Genomic DNA, 22,495 nt, shown 5'->3' with positions numbered 1-22,495 from the left:
TCCCCAGAAGTGGCCCTTTGATGCATACAAAGCTTTATAAATCGCAATTGAATGTATTGTTTATGGAGTCCCACCCCCACAGACTCTAGCACTAAAAACACAATTGCTCTGTGAGTGAGTGAGTGCTGAAATCCATTTCCCACATTCAATACAAACTCCATTGTGGTGTGCTTCTATTATTAGGTGTTACCCTGAGAAAAGAGCATGTTACCAATGACAGAAATGCTTCAAACCTACCTCAGGATCACAGGTCATATTTGCATACTTGCACAGGGTTTGATTGGCCATTACTTTGTACACAGAGTCCCCTGATGTTGCTAGGAATCTGAATTCGCAATGTTAAGGTAGAAGTAACGATTTGGATTAAAAGTCTTTGCTGTGCAGAGTGCATTCATTGCATACATTAAAATATCAAGGGTCTGATTCATGGAAATGTTTTATAATGGCGCAATGCCATAGGAAAACGTTCCATACATCAGGCCCTAGATTTCATAACATCTCTGGTCAACAGGTAACCATGTAGCCTATGGAAACAGTACAAAGAAATGCATAAAGAAACCCGATACATTCCTAACACCACAAATGATGAAAAAGGTTGAAATACATGACTATAGCACCATCTTCAAGGCGGGGAGGTTACAAGTGACAGGCACTTTCTTAATAGTATCAACATAATGTGGCGATCAATTGGTAACTTTTATTCGCACTATTTTATAAGATGGGATACCTTATTTTCCTTTTTCTGACATTGGACATTTCTTGTTAAAAATGAATTTTCTGGGTCTTTGTTTTTTGTTCTTGTATTCTAAGCAGTGTTCAATAACCGTAAGGACCAGGAGAGGAAGAACGCGTGTTTTCTTAGCTTGAGCGTGTAAACTAGACCCCACAGCCCTCCTTAAAAGGGCCTCTATTCTTGGCTCTATTTTGCCCGCTCCAGCAATCCCCATCAATTGCCAGAGAAACTTAGGGCCTGATTCATGGACATTTTTGCACGGTTCAAAGTGATTTTGCACGGCTGAAAATTGACTTGCATGGCCAACACAAACCCTGATTCATGGACTTGTGAAAAGTGTTTTTTTTTTTTTTCAGGGCAAAGTCTTTGGGCCACATCACGACTTTGGCGGTAACCCTTAAATCCGGGGGTCGCGCTATTACCGCCGGATTTAAGGGTCCGGCAAATCAGGACTTCTGCGGATTTCGCCCCAGCTCTTGGCTGGGGGAAAATCTGCCGAAAAATTCACGCTATTACCGCCGGCGGGAAATCTGAATTTTCCCCATTGAGCCCAATGGGGAATGGGGCATTCCCTAATGGGCTCAATGGGGAATGGGCCAAACTCGTGATCCGGCGCTAATAGCGCCGGGGAGTTCGGCGGTAGGGCTAATACCGCTGGCGTTACCGCCAAAGTCATGATCAGGCCCTTCAGTACAAAGTCATTTTTGCAGTGCAAAATGAACTTTGTACTGACTTTGCATTGCAAAAATACACTTTGCACAGTTCCATGAATCATATTTTTTGTTGGGAGTGCAAAGTCACTTTGAACTGTGCAAAAAATGCCATGAATCAGGCCGTTAGAGTGAAGCTCCCCAACTTCAATTAACATTTTTTGTCAGCATGGCCCAAGGAAATTTGCCATTTGGAAGTCATCCACAGCCTGCAAACCATTTGTTACATGTAGATACGAAAGTGCGGAAAGAGAAAAAGTCATGTGAAGTTCATTCATCAGATTAAAAAACCGTTCGACATTCTTGTAATTCTAATCACAGCTGTCCAGTAGGGCTCATTAAAGACCTCTTTTCCCTAATTGAAAAGTGAAAAACACCTTATCGAAAGTAACCAGCAGAGCAAGGCATGCTGTGGGATGGATTGGTAAACCATGTTTTAATTTTCAGGCCGTGCTTGTTCGGCGGGCGAGAGCCGGGTAGAACACATGACAGTTGCACACCCACAATCGCTTCTGAGAATCGGTCCCAAGGTTCGGATGAACATAAAAATAAGACCAGGGCTAATGTGATGCAGTCAAAGCCAGGGACGTCATTTCACCAAAATGCCAGGGGTAGCGGAAGTGACATCACACGACCCTTGACCCATGATAACATCACAGGGAGTGATGTCATTTGACCCCATCCCAAAGTGATATCGCGGGAAGCAATGAAACACAACCTTTCACCCGTTGACAAAACAGGAAGTGGAATCACATAGCATTGTACACTACGAAAAATATGGTTACGATATCACTATAATGTGATGTACATTTCATACCTGAATGGATCGCCATGTGTATCGTTAAGATCAGTGTCTATAGGCCCATATTAGCAAATTACTGTGATTGCAAGCAGACATCCATGACCAAATGATAATGATGTGTTATTATATAGCACTTAAGCTTAAGCGCTTTACATAGAAGAAATATACACCCAATATCACCCAACCTGTGTTGGTACCCATTTATCGACCTCAGAAGGATGAAAGGCTGAGTTGAGGCGTTTGAGAACAGACTAAATCAGTGACTCACCCCTGAAGTGTGCCTGAAATAAACATTTAATTAGTCTAACAATTATTGTATAGAATTCCAGAAACAATAAATCTAATATTGGACCAACGGAACAGGGAATAGCTAATCACAACATTTATTTATTTATCAATATCAATAAATGTACTATTGGTTGATTTCTAAAAACCTTTATTTTCATATCAAAATTTCATGAAATATAAAATCAAACATTTTATCAAAAACAACTATCTGCATCACACATTCATACTGATTCACTCCTACCACTCTTTCAACTTCCTACTTTGTTATCACAACACATAAGTCTTGTTGTCTCATGGCCACCTTCCTGGATGGCCTCCGGTTACTTGTTTACACAGTGATCAACAAAAGTCCTCTATCAGATTCTGTGATGGTACTGCCTGCGTGTTCTTAATCACACAGACTTATGTCTACACGTGTTTCGGTTGTCTTTTCGGGACATCCCCATTCATGGCCCCTTGGATCTTGCAACCTTCTTTAGGACAGAAAATCGGGAGTTGCCTTATTCCCGTAAACATCAAGTAGGGTGAGTATCACCACCTAAAATACAATACAGAATATCAACATATCTAGCTAAAATATCAATTCATCAGTCATCTATTCCAATTCATTAACAAGCTATTCCCTCTTATTTAGATCTCAGTAAATGAGTAGCGAAATGATTCTAATCAGTAATCATTGTATCAATATATATGAATGATAAGCTTGATGACACCCATTTTATTGATAATCGGATAAATCCTATCTACATCCCAGCATGATGGCCACTATACTTTGTCCACATTAAAGATGCAAATAAACCCGATCATTAACATGTTTTTGTTCATGTACTTACTCGAATTGGTTATGTTGCTATATTCACAAATCAGATGTATTCATGAATTAATGTACTTTCTGCGGGCTTATACACGAGGGGTTCTTCGTATTTGGATCCGGCAAGAGAGATGCTCCTGTAGGGCAGAGAAAACAGGAGTGGAAAAACGTGTAAACCTGGCGGTGACGTCAGGAATCACAGGGCTATTAATTATTAAAAGGGCAACGTACTTACAACAGATGGAGCGTTGGGTGTACAGAGAATTATTTCTATCTGCAGCCACCAGATAAAACTCTGATACTGATCTTACAGCGGGATCTGCAAAATAAATTGCGGAAAAAACTAGAAAAAAATAGAAATTGACCTTTTTGTTACGCCCTTTCAACATTTCGCTGTTTTAGCCCACTCCCTCTCATTTTTCAAAAGCCCTCCTATTAGCTTGCAGTTGCAGTATTTAAAAGCCAAAGTCCAGTGCTTCAGGTTATCCAGTACAGGGCACCCTCCCTCTCTTTACTATTTCCCTTGTTTCTACCTGAGCTGCCGTCAGGCCATTCCACTTACCTTTTCCCTTCTCTCTCACAAGCCCGTCTGCAAAGCCGTATCACGTCTGTCTTCCAGTGCTAATTCCTTGGGTCTCGCGCGTGTTTAAATACTCGTACATGCATCGAGCAAGAAAGAGGACTAACTCTCTACTGACGAGTGTAAACACTAAAAAAGGACTGTTTGCCATTTGCAACGGATCACCCATTAGTGTGTGATAAGAGCTCCCCATTCCACTGAAAGATTGAGGCCATTCCTTACCGTATCTAAACGGTATATCCAACGTTGTTCCATTTTGTGATGCTGGGTGGATATATCTCCTCCTCTTTTTTGGATTTTTAAAGTTTGTAACACGAACCACCTCAGATCCGTGTCTTTATGTTGTTTGAGGTTAAAATGATCCACCAAAGGTTTCTCCGCTACCTTATTTCGAATGCAACTGCGGTGTTCTCTTATGCGCTGTCTGATCTCTCTTGTGGTTTTACCCACATAGAGGAGATTGCAAGGACATCTAATAATGTAAATCACATTTTTGGTGCGACAATTCGTATGTGTATTCATCTTCCATTTAATCGCCCCATGATTGAACTCCTCTCTTGTCTCTGATAAGGGGCAAGACACACAATTCCCACATTTATGGTGGCCTCTAACAGGGGGAAGACCCCATTGATTCAATATAGTTTGTTCCACACTTAAGTCTCTATATGTGTGTACCAGTCGTTGTCTCAGATTTTGATTCTTTTTAAAGGCAAAGATGGGTTTCTTTGACAAACTTCCTGGTTGTTTTATTGTATCCCAATTTCTATTCACAATTCTTTTAATCTCGTTACTTACTGGATTAAACGTTGTGACACAGACTAGTCTCTCCTGTTTCTTTTTCTCTTTGGGAACCAGACATTCATCTCTGTTGCTATTCAGTGCTCTTTTCAAGTTATCCTTCACTAGTTTTTTTGGATATCCTCTATTCAGTAACCTGCCTTTTAGATCTTCTGCATGTTTTTTATATTAGGTTATTTCGGTGCAGAACTGGAGAAATTGTTCCTAGATAACAAAAACATAAAAGATGCAAAGAAACTGTTAGAAGACCTGGAAATAGAAATAAAGAAATTCAAACAATTGAATTTGGATCGCAAAATTATAAAATTACAGAAAGATGTTTCCAATTATAGAGAAGAAAGAACCTATCCATATTTGAGAGAGGGGTTCTTCACTGATCTGGCAAAAGCACAATCCAACAGAAGGAACAATCGATATGTATCCTTTTCCAATACCTCTGGATCCTCCAGTGGTTCAGATACCTCCCTTAACAACCAAACGGGTCCCAATTTAGGGGGGAGAGCAGGTCCCGCAAACCAGCGGGGTTTTCCCAGAGGCAACCAAAGGGGGCGACCAAGACAGGGACCAGGACTGCGTACCAGGCAGTGGTACATGAACCAGTAAGCCAGGAACAAATACCGGTCTTTAATCTATCTACAAAGACCCTAAGTGGGATAGAACTCAGCTTGCTGTCTAGAGGTCTCTCGTTTGTGCCCGCCACAAGAGCAGACAGTTTTGATACGGAAGTGGAATTACATAAATTCTTCCGTAACATACGATTAAAACACTATTTTGAGATCTTTCTGCCAAGCCAAAAGAAAGATAATCAATCCTCCAATCAGGTGGAAAGTGTACCCAACATGACGGGATCGAAAACTAAGTCAACTTTCAATCCCCCCATGCATGCCTGTCCTCCCGAGATTGTTACCTTTGAGAATCAGGTTACAAAAGAAGTTTTAAAAGCCATCAAAACTAGGAATTATACTCCAGATAATTTGAGTTCCAATGAGAGAGAGGCTTTGAAAGTTTTATGTGACCGAAGAGATATCACAATTAAACCCGCGGATAAGGGGGGTGGGATTGTAATTATGTCAACAGAAGATTATGAAAAAGAATGTATCCGCTGATTAAGCGATGAGGAGTCTTATCAAAAACTTTTGTTAGATCCAACTCCAAGACTAGAAGAAGAAATAAAAAGTTTGACAAACCATGCAGAAAGGGAAAAGTGGATAAGTAGCCAAGAAGGCTGCTTCCTGAGAAAAAGTCACCCTAGAAAGGCGGCTTTTTACACTCTCCCCAAAATTCACAAAAGGATGATCAATCCACCGGGCAGACCCATAGTGGCTGCAATAGATTCTCTCCTAGAACCACTCTCGGTGTACGTAGAATTTTTTCTTAAACCTTTTGTGGCACAAATGCCATCATACATGAAAGATTCAGGTGATATGATCAGAATAACCCAAAATCAGACTATAGAGGCCAATGATATTCTGGTCACAATGGACGTGTAGAGCCCCTTTATACTTCAATTCCTCAGACAGAATGTCTGGAGGTGTTGGGTACAATCCTGAATAAAAGAACAGAACCACATACTCCACCTACAGAGTTTATACAAGAATGTGCACGTATCGCAATGACTGAAAATTTCTTTCTGTTTAAACAAAATCTCTTTGAACAGAAAAAGGGAGTCAGTATGGGGGCAACATTCGCCCCAGATGTAGCGAATTTATTCATGGCCGAGTATGAAGACAAATATATTCTAGCCGAACAGAGCCTGCTTAAACAACAAGGGAATCTGTATCTTGGCCTTCGGGCCTGGTACAGATACATTGATGACGTATTCATGATATGGAGGGGAACAAGCGAAACATTAAATCAATTTCACTAATGGCTAAATACATGTGATAATAACATCAAATTCACGATGGAATGGCATATCACTCAGGTAAGCTTTTTAGATCTACTCATTAAAAAATGAGACCAGCGGTTGGTGACAACTCTTTTCCGAAAAAATACTGATAAGAATACGCTGCTGCATTATTTTAGTTTTCATCCGGCAGACCTCCGTCAGAACTTACCCTACGGGCAGTTCCTACGGATACGGAGAAACTGCACCGAAATAACCGAATATAAAAAACATGCAGAAGATCTAAAAGGCAGGTTACTGAATAGAGGATATCCAAAACAACTAGTGAAGGATAACTTGAAAAGAGCATTGAATAGCAACAGAGATGAATGTCTGGTTCCCAAAGAGAAAAAGAAACAGGAGAGACTAGTCTGTGTCACAACGTTTAATCCAGTAAGTAACCAGATTAAAAGAATTGTGAATAGAAATTGGGATACAATAAAACAACCAGGAAGTTTGTCAAAGAAACCCATCTTTGCCTTTAAAAAGAATCAAAATCTGAGACAACGACTGGTACACACACATATAGAGACTTAAGTGTGGAACAAACTATATTGAATCAATGGGGTCTTCCCCCTGTTAGAGGCCACCATAAATGTGGAAATTGTGTGTCTTGCCCCTTATCAGAGACAAGAGAGGAGTTCAATCATGGGGCGATTAAATGGAAGATGAATACACATACGAATTGTCGCACCAAAAATGTGATTTACATTATTAGATGTCCTTGCAATCTCCTCTATGTGGGTAAAACCACAAGAGAGATCAGACAGCGCATAGGAGAACACTGCAGTTGCATTCGAAATAAGGTAGCGGAGAAACCTCTGGTGGATCATTTTAACCTCAGACAACATAAAGACACGGATCTGAGGTGGTTCGTGTTACAAACTTTAAAAATCCAAAAAAGAGGAGGAGATATATCCACCCAGCTTCACAAAATGGAACAACGTTTGATATACCGTTTAGATACGGTAAGGAATGGCCTCAATCTTTCAGTGGAATGGGGAGCTCTTATCACACACTAATGGGTGATCCGTTGCAAATGGCAAACAGTCCTTTTTTAGTGTTTACACTCGTCAGTAGAGAGTTAGTCCTCTTTCTTGCTCGATGCATGTACAAGTATTTAAACACGCGCGAGACCCAAGGAATTAGCACTGGAAGACAGACGCGATACGGCTTTGCAGACGGGCTTGTGAGAGAGAAGGGAAAAGGTAAGTGGAATGGCCTGACGGCAGCTCAGGTAGAAACGAGGGAAATAGTAAAGAGAGGTAGGGTGCCCTGTACTGGATAACATGAAGCACTGGACTTTGGCTTTTAAATACTGCAACTGCAAGCTAATAGGAGGGCTTTTGAAAAATGAGAGGGAGTGGGCTAAAACAGCGAAATGTTGAAAGGGCGTAACAAAAAGGTCAATTTCTAGTTTTTTCTAATTTTTTTCCGCAATTTATTTTGCAGATCCCCCTGTAAGATCAGTATCAGAGTTATATCTGGTGGCTGCAGATAGAAATAATTCTCTGTACACCCAACGCTCCATCTGTTGTAAGTACGTTGCCCTTTTAATAATTAACAGCCCTGTGATTCCTGAGGTCACCGCCAGGTTTACACATTTTTCCACTCCTGTTTTCCCTGCCCTACAGGAGCATCTCTCTTGCCGGATCCAAATACGAAGAACCCCTCGTGTATAAGCCCGCAGAAAGTACATTAATTCATGAATACATCTGATTTGTGAATATAGCAACATAACCAATTCGAGTAAGTACATGAACAAAAACATGTTAATGATCGGGTTTATTTGCATCTTTAATGTGGACAAAGTATAGTGGCCATCATGCTGGGATGTAGATAGGATTTATCCGATTATCAATAAAATGGGTGTCATCAAGCTTATCATTCATATATATTGATACAATGATTACTGATTAGAATCATTTCGCTACTCATTTACTGAGATCTAAATAAAATGGAATAGCTTGTTAATGAATTGGAATAGATGTCTGATGAATTGATATTTTAGCTAGATATGTTGATATTCTGTATTGTATTTTAGGTGGTGATACTCACCCTACTTGATGTTTACGGGAATAAGGCAACTCCCGATTTTCTGTCCTGAAGAAGGTTGCAAGATCCAAGGGGCCATGAATGGGGATGTCCCGAAAAGACAACCGAAACACGTGTAGACATAAGTCTGTGTGATTAAGAACACGCAGGCAGTACCATCACAGAATCTGATAGAGGACTTTTGTTGATCCCTGTGTAAACAAGTAACCGGAGGCCATCCAGGAAGGTGGCCATGAGACAACAAGACTTATGTGTTGTGATAACAAAGTAGGAAGTTGAAAGAGTGGCAGGAGTGAATCAGTATGAATGTGTGATGCAGATAGTTGTTTTTGATAAAATGTTTGATTTTATATTTTATGAAATTTTGATATGAAAATAAAGGTTTTTAGAAATCAACCAACAGTACATTTATTGATATTGATAAATAAATAAATGTTGTGATTAGCTATTGCCTGTTCCGTTGGTCCAATATTAGATTTATTGTTATATTACGCCTGGAGGACCAGGGACTTTAATCAGGCACCCCTTTTTGTGTTTAATAGAATTCCAGAAAAACATTTTTTTGGCATTCCTATTCTTTCTTATTTAGGTTCAGTGCTGAAAGTGTTAGACTTGTGGCGCTCATGTTCTTATTTTTCTTCTTTTTTTAAGGCGCCTGAACAAGAAAGCCAGCCACTCCAGAATTAAAGAGCCACATGGTACTGGCCACAGCCCAGGAGCTTGCATTGCATTGCAAAAAAAAAAGGAGGTCGCAAGGGAGACCACAGAGGTCGCACTTGCGACCTCTGGCGGCCCCCAAATGACGTGCCTGGTCAAAGCTATCAAGGGGAGTCACGAGCGCACTACTTATCCCACGCAGCTATCCCACTGCGTGTAAGCACAGAATACCATTAAAACAAGGAATTAGCATGCAAAATATTAAGAAGGAAAGTAACAAGATGCTCTCAACACACGTGTGAGCCTGCTCTGCTGCTCTACATTGTCTGGCTGCGGCTCCAATGGGTCATCCAGAATCAGTCTGCCCAGTCCCCTGGGTTTTAGGTGTTCTGCTAATCCAATCCATGACTTAGTGGCAATACGTTCTTGCCACAGGGATCAGTACATATTCCTAGATGGTGGCAGGGCCCATGCTCACCGCAGAATGCCAAGGGCACAGTCACTTTGTTATACGAAGAAGTGCCCTGACACTGGCAGTGCTCCCAAGTTTCCAAAGCAATCTCTCCAAGAGCCATTTGTGTGAAAGGTGTAAAGTGGCAGCTTGTGGACACCATTTAACGCAGATAAGACTAAGCCAGCGTAATCCTCAAAGGTGAATATTAGTCCAGAAGTGGTGGGATGTTGCGGTGCTGTATGAAATGAAGCACAGGAAAATTCAACACAACGGCTCCCTCACCAACTGACACGCGCCCCACATTCCATCCGCCCTGTGTTCCAACCATCATCACCCCACCCCAACATTCCATAACCAAAATTAAATCCCTGTGACGAGCCAACTCAATCATAAAGGTAAAACAGGCACAGTTAAGAGATATACCGCCTTTGCTTTTTGTGGTATTGTGGGCCAAGGGAAGGCTATGCTCTTAAGAGGGGTGTGAATGTGGTTCAGTAGCAACCCAAAGAGCGAAGTATAACAGTCCAAAATAAAGTAATGTGCAAGAAAGGTTCTATATTAGGTAATAATACCTTTGCAGTGTCTTGGCAGATCGACAACAGCAAACTAGGCTTCTATGTGCTATTCAGTGCGTCAATTCAGTTTGAAATGCAGAAGTCGCAGTCTTACATGAGGAAGCAGATGTCAAGGCGGTGTTGAACTGAAAATGACTGCAGATGGAAGCAGGCTCATATAATGCAGGTTGTGGATGTCACCGAGTTTGGGGTCGACGGACAAGGTTCAATGGTGGATAGTGCAGTCATGAACTAGTTCAAACTGCTGGCGTAACTGCAGTTCAATAGTAGTATGAGTGACAAATGCAGCTCTGGGGAGTTCTGTTGGTTCAAACTGGGTCAAGCCCACTTGAATCATGACTCCCAGCAGTCTGATAGCAAAGTTGCAGAAATCCTGCCTGTCTTGGCTCTCACTACTGTGAGTCACATTCCAAGGTCACTGGGACAAGATTAGTCCTTTTCTTGGGCTTCCCAGCACACTTTCATGGGTTCATCAGCACAGTGAGGTCCTGGGCAGCAGTGTGGCTAGCAGTGATGACTTTGGAACGGTCTGCTCTCCCAACAGGGTCCAACGAATTCTTCTTGAAGATTTGAAGTACAGAGATGATTCAAAGAAGTGGTGAGAGCCCCCTTCTTTTAAAGGCAAATGTTTACAGGTAATTGGACAAAAGCAAGCATGTTTTAACTGTCCAATCCCTGTCCTTGGAACAAGTGTCCTTTGCCATCTGACATCACACTTTGTACTGCAGGAAGCAGAGGGCACAGGAAGGAAAGGTAGAGGCAGGGAGACACGAGACAGTAGTATGTTCATACAGCTGTAAGGACCTCTCTCTTTCTACATTAACCCACCAATTCCCTTCTCAATAGGATCAAAGGCCCTTTCGATATACAGCGTCCAGGTGTGAGACTACTCCTGGTGAATGGGTGTGAATTTTTGATTCCTGTTCTTAGGACAGTTTCCTGTGGAGCAGCTGTCTCTCTGGAGAGGGTGTTACCTGCCATCACAAAGGAACAAAGAGAGGCAACCCCTGTGGCTACAGGCTTGCTGGCTGGAGGGAATAAACATAACAATTACAGAGCTAACCTGGGCTCATAGGGCTGACACATGTGTGATATCAATATGATGTTGCTTGGATAATTATGAGCAATGCTTGCCACTGTTATCTAAAATAAGATATGGCTTATATTTACAGTTTGATGTGCCATCATGCCATGTTACATGTATAGTTTAATGTGCCAAGACAGCATAGTTATGTAATTTTCAGATACGGCCACTGATGCAGCTGGGTACAGGTGTACACTTGCTTTTGGCATGGAGCTTTGCGAAAGGGGGCCTGGTTACCAGGTAAAACTTTCAGAGATCGAATTTCCTGCATCCTTTTCTTAGTTAGTAAACATTTTTAAAAAGCCAGGCCCTCCACACCATTTCCAGATGGCAATTCCTAAAAAAAAAACTTCCCATAGAAAACAAACAACCCCCCCTCCAGAATGTGAAACTATGTATTGATTGAACAGATTAGGTGTGTAAACAGTCATCCCATCTTCTTGGGGAAGTGAAAGTCTAGCATTGTGTCTGAGAACCACTCCACCCCCTGACAATCCACCAGCAGCGAGTGGCTCAAACCCACGTACAGGTTACGATACCTTTTCCAGACCTCAATATCTGGATGGATCATGCCTTTTCATGTGCACTTCACCACGCATACCTTGGATCACATGTCTGCCTATCAAACACCCCCACACCTGATATCCTTTTATTGCCTAAAAATCTCTCAGCTGACATTTGGTGCTAAACCTCGGATTGCATACTAGGACCCACTTTCAAACCACCGTCCCACAAATGTTGTTCTCTGTCAAATCCATCTTTGCAAAATGTTGGGCACTCTCCATCATCCAGATTAGATCTTGCCCATTGAGGTGCACTGAATTGACCAAACTCACACAGGTCGGGCATAGGACAGTGCCTATAACCCTGCCCTTAAGTAAGACAAAGAGGGGCACTTTCATAACCAAGTGGAGTGTGGTGCAATAGGCCTCAATACCTCTATCCACAGCAAACTCACTTTGAGAGACAGTGGATGCTACCCTTCAGCAGTCTATTTGCCCTTTCCACAAGCCCATTTGCTCTGGAAAGATGTAAAACTGTCCTGTAATGCCTGCTTTCCTGGGGAATGCCTACATCGCCTGAGACATAGGGCCTCATTACGACCCAGGCGGTAAGTTACCGCCTGGGCCGTGACTTTACCACCATGGCGTAAACTACGTTTACGCCATGGTGGTTGGCGGACTTACCGCCCCATTCCGACCTTGGCGGGGCGGTAAGTCCCCAATCCCCATTTACCCTTCCCCATTCCCATTTTTGCCCCATAGGGTATAATGGGGTTGGGGAAGGCGTTAATTACGCCACCCTAAATTACGGTGGCGTAATTAACTCCATGGTCCCTTAGCGCCATGGATTTTAACACCTGCTAAAAGCAGGTGTTAAAAGCGCCATGGCGCTAAGGGACCTCGTACTCAGGCGGTAAGGGTCGGCGCTGTTAACGCTGCCGTTAACCCCTTACCGCCTGGGTCGTAATGAGGCCCATAATCTGTACCACATTATCCATGACAATTTCTCAAGGAAAGCCTTTCTTATAAAACACTTCCTCAAGGGGCCGGAAGTATAGCTCAGGGTCAACGCGCTCGCCTTGGAAGCAAGACGACGCAGTTCGATCCCAGGGCCCATGCTTAGAAACCTCTAGGTATTAAGCGTGTTATAAATAACCAATTACAATTACAAGGAACTTAATCATTTCAAAGGTGAAGGTTTTGCTCACAGCCTTCCACTCAATCTACTTCAAAATATAATCTACCAGAAAAAACATAGATCTGGTCCCACAACCCAGCCCTTCAATCGGTCCCATGACAGTGGTGACTCCCTGCAAGCATTCCTCTTGTCACTAGAAACCCAGTCATGACATTCCCTAAGTAACCTGTCAGCGACCACATTCATTCCTGTCCACAAAACCTCTTGGTGCAGCCTCTATTCATGCCGTGGCATGCTAAGTGTCCCTCATGTGCCAGGCGTATCCTGCAGGTGGAATGTTTTCACCTGTCTCAATTTGCCATAGATAATACCTCAAACCATGTCCATCATTCACTCTACAATTAGTGTTCTAACTGGCCCACCCACTGGTAATTCCCTTCCTGACACATTTATGGGTGTTATTTTTAGCTCCAACTTGGCTCCAGATATCTTCTGAAATGGACGGCAAATCAATACTAGCTACTACAACCTCAAAACCTTTTCACTCTTTAGAGCAGTGTTAATAGGCAGTTGTGAAAGACAATCTGGCACTGCATGTTTCATCTCCTTCACATACATGGCCATTGCTCTATGCTTTGAGCTATGGACACAACATCTTCCAAATATACGTCCTTAGGCAAAGGTCAATCCTGAATGTTTATATTGCTTGTGCATTTTACTAACTGGTCCCTGATAAGTGATGATGTGATGTCTCCAATTGTGCAGGAATGGCTGGGGGCCGTAGGTCCAGCTACATAGATTTCTATGCTTGCAGTCTGCAGAGCGCAGTGCCAAAAGACTGGGGCGCAAAAGGTTGCGCACAAACGTGTGCTGTGCAGTGCCCCCTGCTTCTGGCACTGCACGCTGCAGACTGCAGATGGAGCACGGAATTCGGGAGCCCGGCGTCAGAGCCCGCAGCAGGTAAATGGGAGGTGGGCGCAGAGGGGTGTGCATATTGGCAAGGGGTTTGGGGGAGACACCAGACAAGGAAGTGGAGAGGGATGCGCACAAAAGTTTGCACCAGTGGGATGCAGCCATTTGTGATGTAATTTGCGGTACAACCTTTTGTGCCCGGCATGCAGACATAGAATTGATTTCTACTGGTTTATTTGGCCCTGTGGTGTTTTGGATGAACTTGTGGATCTCAAATAATAAGTATATTTTGGGGTCAATGTGATTTTGAAATGTATTCATGGAATTTGCGTATTCATCCAAATCCTCTGCGCCACCTTCTTCCTGCTCAGGTAGACCTTCAAAGATGTTGCGCCCCACAACACCTACGTTGTGTAGAGTAGATACTTTCCTGACTGTTGTAAATTATTCACTCCCTATGGCCACCAGGTATGTGTCAAAGGTCTGTTTCCATGTTAGCCATTGTATGAGGGGGATGTCCTGGTTCAGTTAAGAAGGGTGGGGGGAGGGGCTTGCTGGCAGTAGTCATTATATTTGTGCTGTATGTAGTCAATAGATTGTGGGGTACAGGCAGTGCTCCTTTTCCAGTCACCCTCTTTACTTATGATATTCATCTTGAAGCTTCTCAATTTACGTGATATAGGCAGTGCACTGTTGTAATTTAATCATATTCCCTCAAAGTCACATTTCTGTGACCCTGTGGTGCTAATTTCTACACACAAATGATTTGACCTCAGCAGTTCATGCTTTAATGAACGGACGCACCCTGGTTTTTTATTATTCGTAGCCCAGAAAACCATGGAGAATTGTCGTGTGCAGTCTAGTGTACTGCCAATATGGCCGCATGAGTCGTATATGCCGTAAGTAAGTTGCAACACAGCTTTTAGGTGAATTAAAATATACCAGAGGTCTGCTCGAAGAGGCAGAGCACGCTACGCGGTGCGACAGCGCCTGAGTTGGACTGGACCACCCTATACCCTCTGTTTCTTGGAGTTTGAGGAAGCTGGATGTTTGCTGCTCTTCAGCTCGACGCTAGTCGCCACTGTTGTTGAGGTGTGAGGTGCCGTAATAAATGAAGCATGGGAGCACGGGTAAGTTCAGCATTGCTTTATTAACCGTCCACCCATCAGTGGTCCCTCACCAACTGATATACTTCAGACATTCCACCCGCCCCCAAGTTCCATCCGCCACCACACTAACGTTCCGTAAACCCAACATGTGCCTGACAATATTGATGGAAGTGGTATGCAGCAGAAGACAGCAGGTTTATCCAGCAAGTGGGAGAACATTGGGTAGCAAGATGGCGTCCAAGGCATAGTTGGGTGGCGAGACAGACATGTTTACAATGAGTACAACGTTAAGATTGATTGAGTAGAATATGATAGGTGAGCAATGCTCACATAGGCAAATCGTGAGCCAGGCTCCGCAATGGCAATTAGACCCAGGTGGTGATTTAATCCACGTGATTTCAATATCCCCACTTTTCTATCTGTGAAATGGCCCTTTCTTTGCCAATCGTTCTTCTCTTTTAGCCTCTCTGTTGTTCGTCTATACTTTTTCAATATCTTGACATTTTGAAAGAGGCTATTGGATGTTTGCAATACACCAGTGTTGAACGTTACGAAATGTAGAAAGTATGGCACCTTGAATGTTGTTGGTTGGATAATTAAACTTAGTGGAGACCACTCCACTAAGGTTATAATTATAATGGGTGTTTATAACTCGCTTAATACCAAAGAGGTTTCTAAGCGCAGGGCCGGGATTCGAACCTGTGTTGCTCTGCGAGCCCGTTACCACTGAGCTATTCTACCCGATCCAATAGGATTGTTACCTATTTTATTTGAAAAGAGAGGAGTATTCTTTCAGAGCTGGTTAAAGGTTGGGTCTGATCTGATAAAATCTGAATTCACATGTTTACTTGGAGTTTTATATGCACTGCTTTCAGAGAGAGCTCTTCCAAATACATATGTGAATGTTTCTAGATACCATAATACAAGTCCGGATAAAGGGTATCCTATCCAAAGAGTATATTGAACCCAGTCTGTCATAGATCTTTCAACTTTGGATTAATTTTCAGAGCATTACAGTTCTCTGGATGCTTGAGGTGTGTGACAACCACAATATTGACCACCGAACCAATTCAAGTGTAAGCAGACGGGTATACACTTCTGGGATTATTAAGACACTCTCATGGCCTTTCTCCTTCTTTTGGTCACTGCATGGCAACATTGTGGGTATTTGTGTACCAGCCCATTCGTTTTGGCTATTAGGTGGCACTTAGGCACCACTTATAAGCCAAAAGTATTGCTGTGGAATAAGGCTAGGCAGGAGATGACATGTGAGAAGGGACACAGAGCCTGTGGGTGTTTTTTGGTTATTTATGCAACCAATGACTGCCCAGGGCCATGCTTTTCCGATGGCCATTCCCACCCACTACTAGGCCCTGGCCACGCAAAACACATTCTCCTGAGATCTCTTTGAGCTACCTCTATCAAGCAGTAAGATCAAACTTTGACTGACCAGTGTTATTTCTAAGCAGTCTGCTGAGAGTTAATCGCTTAATTGCAGCTTTAAATATGCTACTGGGCTAATACAAATGTTTAAGCAAGTGGGCCTTCAGCCACTTGATTCTCTTGCACTGAATTCCTGTTACAAATAAGCATTCACAAAACCAACAGTTTTGGCTTGTGACTATGTATTAGGCCTTTGCCGGTCACTTCTATCATATGTTAGATAATAACTCCATTCTCCAGCTCTTACCATTTGGTGGCTAGGTAGCACCATTATGACAGTGCCTGCCAAATGTCGATCTCATGCTTACCAAAAGTCAAATCCGTTGCTTTGCCAATGAGTGCCCATGTTGATATTTATCCCTATGGCCAATCCCACCCACTACCCGCCCTTGCCATCAAAAACACACATCCTCCTGAGATCTCTTTGAACTACCTCTATCAAGCAGTAACATCAAACCGTGGCTGACCAGTGTTTTCTTTTCTAAGCAGTCTGCTGAGAGTTACTGGCTTAATTGCAGCTGTATATATGCTACTGGCCTAACTAATAAACATGTTTAACAAAGTGTACCTTCAGCCACTTGATTTAGGTCTGTCCCTTGCACTGAAGTCTTCTTAAAAACCTGCATTGACAAAGCCAACCGTGTTGGCTTGTGCATTTGCCAGGCATTGCTATCATATGCCAGATTATCACATTATTTTCCAGCTGTTGCCATCCTATGGCCTGATAGCACTGTCATGGGACCGCCTGAATAATGTCTTTCTCGTGCCTACAAATAACTTTGCCAATGCTTGCCTTTGTGCAGTTTGCGACCGCTTACTTTTTATGTTGCATTCCCTTTTCCCCTTTGCATAGTGTAACTTCCCAGTGTGTTCTCTCATTGCGGCAGGATCCTCCAGTGGCCACGATGGGTAACATTTCCAAACCATGTTATGGCTGGGAACAGCCTCAAGCAAATCCCAAATTTATACTTTAAAGTTGTGAGTAGAGGGAATGAAGTGAACATGAATGCCACGCCTCTGTGGACAGAAACACAATTAATCATTAATAACAGGCGTTGTGATTCACTCTAAGGTACACATAGCATTTGGCAATATTTCTTGCAGTTTTCTAACATACTTTCCACGTATTTCAGGATACACTGCAGTCACGGCCCAATAGGAAATGCATATTGCGATCAGGATGAAGGTAATGATCGGGTAAAACAATGCTGACATGATGTATCCAATAGCCCTAAAAACAAAGAGAAACATCTATGATCAATGCAAACATGTAGAGAATCCATTTGAACTTTTTTTCATGTTGTTGATAACTTACACTAGCCCATAGCTTATTTTTACTTCACACTTAGGGCCTGATTCATGGAGCCTTTAGCGCGGTGCAAAGTGACTTTGAACTGGCAAGAAACACCCTGATTCACAGAGCGGTGCTAAGTGTATGCTAAATGGATCTAAATCACGGTGCAAAGAGTACTCTTGTAGTGCAAGGTGGCCTTGCACTGCAAAAATACACTTTGCACTGCACTGTGAATCAGGGTGTTTGTTGGCAGTGCAACGTCACTTTGCACCGTGCTAAAAGTTGCATGAATCAGGCCCTTAATTTCCTCTCACTCTGTGAAAAACCTGCACTCCTCAAATTACATATTTTTAATTACAGCTACTCACAAAAGAAAATATAATGGGCCTCATTACGACCCTGGCGGAACGGGTTAATGGGTGCCGCAAAAGGATGCAGACCCGTTAAACCCGTTCCGCCACATTACGAGGTCCCCTTGTGGGACACGGTAAGCACGCCTGGTAAAAAAAACAGGCGTGCTTAGCGGGCCCCGCGAGGGGAAGAGGGAGCAAAAAACGGGCCACTTGTAATCAGCCCGTTGTTTGCTCCCTCTCCCATTCCCATTCAGCCCTATGGGGGCTGCAATGGGAAAGGTCGGGTCCGGGTCCTTGGAGGGAGGAATTACTGGGCCTTCCGAACTCGGAATGGCCCGGTAATTCCTCTTTCTGGGAACCCGGACAGTAGCGGCAAGGCTACCACCGAGGTCATAATGAGGCCCAATGAGTTTTCTGATATTACTTATAGTTCTACAAGGCCCTGATTCAGGTTGGGCCCTAGTGCTGTGTGTGTGTGGGGGGGGGCGCAATCTAGGGGGCAGTAAGGGTGCTATAGCCCCGGGTCTTTTGGTTGTAGCCCCGGATGGGAGCTCAGGTGCTACAACCAAAATGCTAGCTAGCCCCGAGTCCCGCCATTACCGACATTAGCTTAGCCCCTGATCTTTTCTAGACCTAGCAACACCCCTGGCGCAAAGGCTAGCGAATGTGCTGCGTCAGCACTAGCGGATGGATTGGAGGAGGGGCGCTCCATGAAGGCATATTTTATACCTGCTGTACTACGGCAGGAATGAGGAATTTTCACACACAGTCCCCGTTATTCTACTTTGCAATAAAAAAAAATCAAAACAAAAGCCAGATGCATACGGTGCTCCTATTAACCAGAGGCGGACTGGGAACCAAAAGAGGCTCTGGAAACAATAGTCAAAGTGGCGCCATATTACCCATTTTCATCAAGCCCACGACTTTTCATATGAACACAGTTGGAAATAGAATAGGTTACTACACAAAAACAGGCCCAGGGTGCAGAGGCCGACATGGACATTTCCAGAGTTCGCTATCCACCCCTGCTGTTAACATATGTTTTACGGTGCAATTCAGTGTGGAAGTGTATAGAACACAACAAGGAACTTAACATCACCGAGAGATACTACGAAAGCTAGAGGCCATAAGCTCCCTTTAAGACAAAGGAGCGGGTGTCATACTATGGAAATTCACCTCTGAAAGCTGAAAACATTAACATGGCAACCATTACATGGCTCCCAAAAGCAACACACGAGATATGGCCTGTGCCCGGGAAAACAGTGCTACCCCACAGTGCTTGACTCCTATTGTGCTATTACTCACTTTACAATCACTGCACCTCCCACTGTCCCGGATAGACGACAGTACATTGCATTTGTGTCTGATGTACAGAAAATATACCATATGTCAACATATGTACACAATTACAGTATTTCAGAAATAATCTTTCCAAAAATCAGTAGTTCTCCGGTCATAATGAGTGGTTTGCATGTGGGCACTGGCTCAATACAGAGCAGACAGGCTGTGAAATTGGCGTTTAACCTATTAAACACAGCTTAAAGTGGATTAGTCCTATTCTAAAGTACATTTCTTAAGAAGTAATGCAATTGAATAACTCAGCTGGAAAGCGAAACACTCAGCCTCCTTATTCATACGAAACTCATATCTCTGTTCTCCTTGCAAGACAATGCAAGTTGATCATGATTACAGAAAATGGTTCCCTTGCACTTTCACGGGCAGAGCCTTGCCATACTCGGGCGACTGTGATAGACTTGCAACCAGGTGCCAGAATAGCTCTAGAATTTTAATATCTATACTTTTATTCCATTAAAACAAATTATGCAAGGCACACACCTTATGACATCACGCACTGCAACACCCACATTCCCACCCGTAGCCATCCCCATCTCACTCCTAATCACTGATCCTAATGCTAAACTGTAATGAAACACGGCCATATTGCAACTATGCTCTGTAATGCGTAATCCTTTTGAACTCTAATGTACAGCTTTATCCACGGCTTCTCGAAGCTAGGTCTGAGCTCAACAATTAACCTAAATAAATAAATAAATAGGTAAATAAATAAATATGCAATATTCCTAGATAGTGATCTCAAGCAGGTTACATTGAGTAGGCTGACAGTGCTTTACACTGAATTCCGCACAGGAGATGGATGAATCTAGTCGTTAGAGCAGTGGCCAGGAAGTGGCGCCCCAATGTCATTCTCTTCCTCTATTAACTCAACGAAAATAAATGTGCAGAATATTGCATGGTTTCAGTCTTTACTTTCCAAAGTTATTTGTGGTAAAAGCATGTTTCGGAGTAGGACTGGTAGCACTAAAAGTATTAGTTGAGCGCAACATCTATAAAACGATTGTCAAGGTGCTGCAAATAACACATATTTGTTAAATGTTAAATGTTAAATGTTAAAGGTATTTGTACCGCGCACCGTCACCAACGGAATTGGTCCCCAGGTGCTCTGGCGGATCTGCAAATGATAAGGTAAGGTGGGGTGGGTTAGTAAGGTGCAGAGGGAGTAGGATAGTGAGAGGAGTTGTGTTCTGTTGGCAGCTTCAACTCGGTATGCACCAGATGCTGAGCTTTGGTGCGGGTATTGGATCGGTGACAGGCCGCGTGTGCTGTTGGTCCGGTTTATGTGTTGTTGCTGTGTTGTGAAGTGCGTACAGCTTGTTGTGCGAGAGATGGTTGTGTGAGTTTTTGAGTGAGATAAGTATGCAGAGTTTGAGCTTATATTGGTTAGTGGGTTACCTGACCTTTGGCATGTTGGCATTTGCAGTTCTGTCCCAGTGTGGCACCCGTTGACCCCCACAACTCTATCTGGATGCGGCGCGGGCCAATGTTTAGAATTCTATCTAGGTTTGGGCAAGCCAGCATTCACAGACCCATCCAGATGCGGCGCAAGCTAGCGTCCAGAAATCTGTCCAGGTGTGGGCATGCTATCACTAGCAAACCTATCTGGATGCCATGCAGGCTGGTGTTCACAATTCCAAGTGTGGCACACGCCAACATTCAAGTTTCATCTGGGCGCAGGCTTGCTATCCTTCAATCAATCTCATCTAGATGCGACGCAGGCCAATGTCCACAACTCTAGATGTGGCCTGTGCTAGTCTTCAGGTTTCGCATAGTTGTGGGCATGCAAACATTCATGGTCCTATCTAGATGCGATGCAGGCTAATATTCATAATTCTATCTGAGGGCGGGCATGCTAGCATTCAAAGTCCTCTCTAGATGCCAATGTCCACAATTCCATCGAGTGTGGCCATGCTAATATTCTCAATTCTATTTAGATAATAGTTAATAATACTAAACTAAACATATCATTTAGCATGCACCAACAAAATACAGGCTAATAGCAGTAAGAGATGTCCAATATAAAAACATAATTATTATATTTAAGAACCCTGTGATGCTAACAAATAATGGGGAAAGAAAATTGGGGTTTACCTAGTTTGGCAAAGAGCACTCCCCTAACACAGTATAATGAATGGGTTTGGAAAAATGTAAAGCATTGTTTCCACACATATGGCTGATTCAACTTCAGTTTTATATGTAATCAAAAAGTACGTGTCAATTATGACAAAAGGTAATATGTCAAAATCGAGCCTTAATTATGAAAAAGGAAATATATCATATTCGAGCCAACACGTGTCGAAGGGCCAAATGACTTCCTCAGGCCTCTTCAAACTTAACAAATTAAATTTCCGATTGACCTCAAAATTGTGTTTCTTGGTGCGGTTAGTACCAAGTGTGTATAACGAGCCATTTCTTTATTTTTTTATCTTTATTGTTGCATTTGTGGTTTGCAGGAAACCTTACACAACATAGTAGAAACAGAAGAAAATACAAAACCCATATTTCATCAGAGAGAAGAAGCATTAAAACATCTGCCTAAAAAAATAAAATCCATCGCATTACATCAAAGATAAACAGAATCACACATTATTTGTTCCATTCTTTGCGTTCAATTCGTTGGTTAGAAAATTTAAAAAATCTTTAAAGCTCAAAATAAAGGATACATTTGTACCCGACATCAAACAACACCAGAACATTACCGTAAACACTACCGAAATGATAATGCCCCATTTAAAATCATGGTTGCCATGCTCTAATTGTTCGCTTATATTGTGAGAAAAACAGCCACTTTCAAAACCTTGAAGGTCGATCATCTCCAGTGACTGCTAAGCTGGCCTTAAGAGTGCCGATTTAGAGTTTATTGTTGAATATGCCGGCAGTTTGATGGAACCGTGCGCATGTTCACACACCGAAAAAGCGCTCTTTAATAACGGAGGGGTTGGTTTTCCCTCAGAC

General features: G+C 42.8%; 1 protein-coding gene across 5 annotated transcripts in view; it reads right to left on the bottom strand.

Moving 5' to 3' along the window:
• Nucleotides 1-22,495, bottom strand: part of SLC44A5 (solute carrier family 44 member 5) — a 1,500,346-nt gene that overhangs the window by 190,924 nt on the left and 1,286,927 nt on the right. For all 5 annotated transcript variants that reach the window (XM_069641896.1, XM_069641897.1, XM_069641899.1 and 2 more), the window contains 2 exons: nt 17,676-17,768; nt 238-325 (listed from right to left, as the gene is read on the bottom strand). In XM_069641896.1, coding sequence (XP_069497997.1) covers nt 238-325; nt 17,676-17,768 — 181 coding nt within the window. The remainder of the gene's footprint in view (nt 1-237; nt 326-17,675; nt 17,769-22,495) is intronic.

Source organism: Ambystoma mexicanum, chromosome 1q, assembly GCF_040938575.1.
Source record: "Ambystoma mexicanum isolate Mex_15411 chromosome 1q, UKY_AmexF1_1, whole genome shotgun sequence".
In the NCBI taxonomy this organism is placed as follows: Eukaryota; Metazoa; Chordata; class Amphibia; order Caudata; family Ambystomatidae; genus Ambystoma; species Ambystoma mexicanum.
The sequence above is the reverse complement of the archived record's forward strand: the minus strand, read 5'-3'. Positions and strand labels throughout refer to the sequence as shown.